Source organism: Alligator sinensis, unplaced genomic scaffold, assembly GCF_000455745.1.
Source record: "Alligator sinensis unplaced genomic scaffold, ASM45574v1 scaffold411_1, whole genome shotgun sequence".
NCBI classification, from domain to species: domain Eukaryota; kingdom Metazoa; phylum Chordata; order Crocodylia; family Alligatoridae; genus Alligator; species Alligator sinensis.
Genome location: NW_005842935.1, coordinates 299,565 through 306,826, shown reverse-complemented (window position 1 = coordinate 306,826; position 7,262 = coordinate 299,565). Strand labels below are relative to the sequence as shown.

The window sequence follows — 7,262 nt, the reverse complement described above, 5'->3', positions numbered from 1 at the left end:
AACCGCTCTAATTAAAATGTCCTCCCCCACTGAGCATGTTTATAGGCACCTTTAGATTTCAGCAGAGGTCCCCACTCAGAATAAGTATGAAGTTGCATCCAATTACACATTTAAGTGTGTACCACACAGTTTGCAGCTGCTCCCTGTTGGACTGGGAGGTTTGGGGGGATGGGAGCGGGCGCAAAATATAGTGGCAATTAAATGCAACCTAAAAAAGAGTAGACAAGAGTAAAAAGAAAACACCATTCAAGGACAGCCCACGGTGTGAATAACAACCACCTGTGCAAAGGTACATCCTGGAGCCTGTGTACCAACACTGAAGAAAGTCTGTTAAGAATTCTCTCTCCAAAGATCAGCAGTGATCTCAATTTTTGTTTCATTATTTTATATGCAATGGCTTTGATTTGCTATATAAAATCTAATTCAGAAAACTGAAAGTGTTTATCAAGATAGGAAACACAGTATATTAGAAACAGAAAAGCACACCACCACACAGAGTCCACAGTAACTGAAAGATAAGAGTCTTTCAAAGAGATAAGCTACAGGATACCATGATAGGAATACTCTTCAGAAAAACACAGACCTAGTATTTTTTGCATTTTGTAGAGGATAACTTATTAGTTGCAAAAGCAAATCTTAAAATACTATCTTGCATTTATATATCATTGTGCATTATACAATTACCCTTCCCACCCACACCCAGGACACCATTAACAGCTTTACTTAAACACGAACTATTTGACCTACAATTAACTGGCTTCTGCATGTAACAGACTGATAAAATGCTAAAAAAGTTTAGGATCTGAAAATCAAGGAACACTATTATTATTTACACATTTGTTATAAAACAGTCAGTGCTTTACTGATGAGTATCACTGTGCAACTTTTTCCCAGCTACCACATTAACAACCAAACACCCAATTAATTGTAAAACATACTTGTTTTGGGGCATCTGCGGAGGTGGTGTGAACTTCAGTACCTCGGAGTCCATTAGACTCAAATACCACTGTGGGAACAAGGGGGCTTGTTAACAGATGAACATTCAAGCTTCGTTAGTGTGTGTACATTATTTGAGACCATTACAGATTAACCACATTCAAAAAAAGACACCAGCTACTAGCCTGTGGCCGGAAAATACCAATTTACCGTAACACTTACTGTAAGAGAGTGTGCTAATGGCAGCCTAGGGGCACTGCCCTTTTTAATTCAGACTTCGGTGCTGAAGAAAGCAATCACTGACAACATTAATTATCAGTGTATGTGTAAAGGGACCCTCTTCTTGCATTACTTACCATTTGGCCTCTGTCATTTTGCATCAGACTGGCTTATGTATGCATCATTCACACTTCTCAAAAAGAACCCGCTAGTCTCCCTGTCTCATGTAATGCTCATGAGGTATCTTGACATTGGTAGCTTTGGTTCGCTGTGTTCTCAATGGCTGATTATTCTAGACTAAAAATGGCTGATAGAGATTTTAGAATTTTTAACTGACCAGTCTGGGGAATCTCATTTCATACTAACTCCTTCACTCAATAGCAATGCTGAGGCAAAACAAAGCCTCATGTTCTGCTGAAAGGGGTACTTTGATTTCAATTTGTGCTGGTGGCAACAGAATTCATTAGCATATTCATTTCTAAGTATCCTACTCTCTAATTAAAGTAAAACATGTGCAAACAAGCTTATCTCAAATGCACTGCTATTTTATGGAGGCAAAAAAATTAGGTGCTGAGTGTATGGAGAGCAGGAGCAATATAATAAAAAAGAAAACTCCTTGGTATTAGATATAGGGCATTGAAATTATTCAAGTTAGCATGGAAGGTAAAAATAAGTCTGACTTTTTGTTAGTTGGATTAAAAAAAGAATAAAGAACTGGTGTGAAAAAGATACCTGTGTGGGACCTCAGATGAGTCCTAAGGTGACTGGGTTGGTTAAAGCATTTCCCACATTCTATGCAGACACAGTCTCCTTGGCGTGTTTGTGTCCTAAACATCCCTGTGGTTGATGGGAAGGGAGGGGAAGAGAGGGGAGGGGAGGGGGTGGAGAGGAGAGAGGAAAGTTGAGAAGAAAACATTATGCCAGAAGAAAACATCATTAGTATGTCTAATGTGTCATTATGTGAGGCTACCTTCAGGCCCTGGATGACAACTGTCAGCCTTCATCTAGGCACGGGCTGACAGGCCAGGCACACACAGGACTGCAAGAATGCATAAATTACATTGAATTAAAAAATGCTCCCCATGATGTGCCCGCACCAGGACTGGCATGTCAGGTGTGCGCTTTTCAGAGCAGCTGGATCCACTTTTCAGCCATCACCCAGCTTTGTCAAGCAGTACATCAGGCAAATCAAAGTGACTCCAGCGTGGCGGAGACAAGTCACATGGATAATAGGAAGTGAGTAGAACCAGAGCTCGACTGTCCCCCCCGGGCTGCAATACCTTAGAGACAAATGCAGAGTGAGTGGAGCCATCACAAACTGATCAAACCTTTAGCCCCTGCTTACCTGCCTGCCGGTGCTGCTTTGACCTCAGACCTCTGAGGCACAGACGAAAGACATCTGTGAATGAAAGTGTCATTCCGGACATTTTGAGCTAGTAGCAACACAGCAGCCTCCTACCAGCCCTTGGTAAACATGTTTTCTAGGCCATTAGCATTTGTGGAAAACTACTCAAACCTCTCCTTTTTCTCCAAAGGTCAGTTTACAGTATCTGACTTAAAGGGCTGGTCTTTGTCTTTTTGTTGCTGATCAAAAAAGACACATTTGACTTTTATTGGGCTTTTCTATTTTGGTAAGAAGCCCTCAGAAGGAAAGAGTTGATGTTTTCATTTGCCATAGGAATTTCTTGGCTTTTAAGGTAAATTCTCAGGGGTCTGTCAGTGAAGTTTCAGAGAGAGTGTGTGCGCATGAGTACGCACGTGTGTGCGCGTACATGTGTGCGTGCGTGCATTTGAACGTGCCCGCACACCTAACATGCAGAAAGAAAAATATAAATCTAGCAAAAAAATGACAATTGCTTTAAAATGTAAATTCAGCTTATAAGTCAATTGGAACAAGTCAGAGAACATCTCCAAAATATATATACTTTTTGTGCTACACCTAGAAAGTGAAAGGACAAGGAAATGACAGCACAAGGCTGTCATTTAGTATTTTTGTGCATCACCCATCGCAGTGGGCTCCAACCTCTAGGATCTGACCACAATATAAGTGAGAAATAAACTAAAAAGGAAAGGTCATTCTAAAATTAATTTCAAAAGTCTTATTACCAGCATTTTCTTCTATTACAATACCACCTCCAGATGGCAGAAAAGGTTACATAATTTAATATGTATATTTTTTTCCAACAAGTAGCATCTAGAGACAGAACACAGAACTGTACTGGCCCTTTAAAGACAAATTCTGGTCACCAAGCACATAAAATTCCCACCAATTTCAATGAGTGTTGCATATAAATAAAATGCGCAGGATTTGCCCCATAAGGTACAGAAGATGAAAGCAGATTTTCTAGCAATGGTGAACTCTAACTGGCTATTAAAAAAAAAACAAACCAAAAAATCCTTATAGCATCTTTCTCCCAATTCAACCAGAGAAACTACTGAAGCAATCCCAACCAAAGATAAACAAAATGCTATAAAGGGACCCTAATATGTTTTTCTCCCCAAGATCAGAGCTTCTATTTGATAAACCACTAATTTCATGACTAAGTAAAAACACAACTGATATAAAGGTAGGAAGGATGGTCTAGATACTAGACACTGGCATGGGAATTGAACTCAGGTTTTCCAAATTCCAGCTCTGGCACCGACTTCTTGGATTCCCTTGGAAGAGGCATTTACTCTGTCTGAATTCTCCCTCAGTAAAAGAGGTAATACTTTCCTCCCAATCTTTGGGAATCTCCTCTATATGATGGCTGGAGCAAGAATTCAATCTTTTGATGCCTACTACAAGAGCACTCTGACCTTGTTAGGGCTTCTCATCTTGCTACTGTGGCCTGAAAACTACTACAACAAAAAAAAAAAGATAATTTTTAGAGGTGTACCGATACATCAGTCCCATACTGGATTGGCCAATATAGGAAAATGGACTGTATTGGAAATCGGCTTCTTTTTGCCTGATAACATGGCGAATAAATGCCCCGTGTATGTGCACAGCTGCAACAAGCATGGGGCCAGGAGCACAGCCTGACAGCTTGGAGACCAGCATCAAGCTGGTAAGTCTGGTGTGGGGGAAGAGGTGGAAGGAGGAAAGGGGTGTGGCAGGGGGGGCAGATCGATGTCCCCATGGTGAGAGAGGGAGTGGGGCTAGGGAAGGTGCTGCTCAGCCAGGGCAGGGCGGGGTGCGGGATGGAGCCACAAGCGGCTCATCCGGGCGATGTGGGGGGAGGGGGTCCCACCCTGCGCACACCCCAGAAGGGCACAGGGAGCATGTGCCCCTGGATCTGCCTGCGGGGCAAGATGGACTGGGGCTGCACTAGGCTCTTCCCAGCATATGTGTTGGGCCAGGCTGCTCTCAGAACAGGCAGTGGCAGCACTGGGAGGGGGCTTGGGTGGGCTACGGTGAATTTTGGGCCCCCACTCCCCCATAGATCCCTCCCAGTGCTGCTGCCACCTGCCCTGAGCACAGACTGGCCCAACCCCACACTGGGAAGAGCCTGGCGCTGCCCCACCCCCAGCCCCAGCCTGCAACAGCAGCCCACCCGCACACAGATCCAGGGGCAACCCCCCCCATGCCCTCCTAGGGTGCATGTAAGGGCGGGAGGGCCCCCCTCCCCCCCGGTCACCTGGATGAGCTGTGGCTCCATCTCGCACCCCACTCTGGCTGGGCAGCACGTGCCCCAGCCCCACTCCCTCCCTCACTGCAGAGGCCTCAATCTAGCCATCAATGTTTACAAATGGGTCCTGATACAAAAAAGGTTGAGAGCCACTGCTTTAGATGATCCCCAAAGGTAATTTTGGCAATTACTCTGGCCCAAGCCTAAAGAAATGGTCAGGCTTGCTGTTGGAGTAAGGACTCTGGAGTCAAGAGACCCCATGTAGCTCAATGGTTCTCAGCCTTTTTTAGAACTCCAGGCACTCTTTGTTAGACTCAGGGCATCCCTCTATAACTTCTGTGATCTAAGCAGCACCCCATTTCAGAAACAAATTTCCTTATTACAGTACTTTACTATTTGCAGAGGGACAAGGCTGTGGGACCAAGGGAATGGCCAAGCAGGGAGAGCTTGGGCCTGCCCTTATCTGCTCATCTCAGGGGTCAGCAAAATGCGACCTGCGGGCAAGATGCAGCCCACCAGGCCTATCTGGCCCACAGGACCCCTAAAAAATTTAGAAAATTAATATTTATTTGCCCCTGGCCACCTGTCACACCGCCCTCGACAGCTTGCCAAAACTCAGTAAGCAGCCCTCCACCTGAAATAATTGCCCGCCCCTGGCTTATCTCCTCCTACCTAGAGCTTGAGCCTGCCCTTACATGCTAAGTATATCTCCTCACATCTCGTTTATCTCCTCATGCTTTCTGTAACACCCTTCAAAGGATCTTGTGGAACCCTGGCTGAGAATCACTGGTGTAGCTACTGACCACATTCATCTGGGTGACAATATTTTAGCCTTTTAGAAAAGTGGTGGTTCAACACCTCTGTACAACTTTCAAACTCCACATCTGAAAAGATGTTTGATTTCTTTTTCTCTCTCTCTCTTTTTTTTTTTTAAATAGTCTACTGCCTGCAAATAATATTTGTAGCCACCCCAAAAACTGAACTTTTCTGACATTTTAGTGTGTGTGTGTGTGTGTGGGGGGGGGGATATATTAAGTCACCCTAAAAATGAAGATTTTAAACAGCAAAGGGTACATTATATGTTTAAATGTTTTACATACTGCTCAACTGGAGGATGCTAAAAGGCTAGAGCCTGCAATATATTAAAAACAAATGGTGATTTCGCCATTCAACATGACGACATTTCCAAGACAGAAAGTACAGCAAAGGTTTTGTTTGTTTTTTTGCCCTCCAAAACAGCTTGAATTTTCCCAGATAACCAGCTAGACATGAACACACAACTTAAGAACTCATTTAATGCCTCCATGTTGCTTTATAGCTATTCTTTAAAAAGCAAGTGAGAGAACTGGAATATTTCCAAACATTTGTCATTCTTAAAAAAAACCACAACCCTCCCCCCACCCCCCTCAAAAAAAAAATCATAAGCTTATGCATTTTAGGGATTTAGAATTAATGGACACTGTTGCCAGAAGACAATGACTATCTCTCAGGGTAAGTCCACTGAAACAAAAAGGGATGTTAGGAAATCAAGGTCATGCCAATAAAAGTGAATATCTGGGTTTTCCTGTGAAAACTCTGAACTCAGAGGCCTGAACTCTGGACACACAGGAAGGCCAGGACAACAGATACACCCCTTCCTATAACAAATCATTCCATACTACCATGCTACAGATAATAAAATGGCAAAATGAGCTCCTCAAATACACAAACTAAAAGAAACCATTACTTAAGCCATTATCCAGTGAACATGCTGTAGAACAGTGGTCTCCAACCTTTTTGGGTAGATCACTTTTTGAATGAAAAAGCAACCCAAGGTCTACCCTACACTTCTGCCTCCCCTCTCCCCCTCCCCACCCCGCAGGTCAGTCTGTGCAGAGGGAAAGGAGGGGCAGATTGAGGCAGAAGGAGAAAAAATAATTTGGGGGTGCACCCCACAGCAGATAAATCTGTGGGGGAAGGGGCAGGGGGAGGGGAAAGGGGCCCTGGGGCAGCAGGGCAGATCAAGGCCCCAGCGGTGAGGGGAGCAGGGCACAGGGAGGAGTAGGAGGCTGGGGGGAATGGGGGACAAAAGGCAGAGGGAAAGGAGGGGCAGATTGAGGCAGAAGGAGAAAAAATAATTTGGGGGTGCACCCCACAGCAGATAAATCTGTGGGGGAAGGGGCAGGGGGAGGGGAAAGGGGCCCTGGGGCAGCAGGGCAGATCAAGGCCCCAGCGGTGAGGGGAGCAGGGCACAGGGAGGAGTAGGAGGCTGGGGGGAATGGGGGACAAAAGGAGGCCCAGCACTCACTGCTGGGGCCTCGATCTGCCCCACCCACAGTGGTGGGGGAGAGGGAGGAGTGGAGCAGGAGCTGGCACTGCACAGCTGGGGCAGGCACAGGACAGAGATTCTGGGGGCTCATCTGGAGGGTGTGCACATCCCGGAAGGGCATGGGGTGGCGCATGTCCCCAGATTTGCTCCTGGGGAAGGTCAGCAGTGGTGGTGGGGCTGGAGCAGGG

At 45.3% G+C, this 7,262-nt stretch overlaps 1 protein-coding gene across 1 annotated transcript in view; it reads right to left on the bottom strand.

Annotated features, from left to right (window-relative positions):
- ZNF516 (zinc finger protein 516) overlaps positions 1–7,262 on the bottom strand; it is a 165,773-nt gene that overhangs the window by 10,153 nt on the left and 148,358 nt on the right. The window contains 2 exon segments of the mRNA XM_025192511.1: positions 939–1,006; positions 1,888–1,992. Of these exon segments, the coding sequence (XP_025048296.1) occupies positions 939–1,006; positions 1,888–1,992 (173 nt within the window).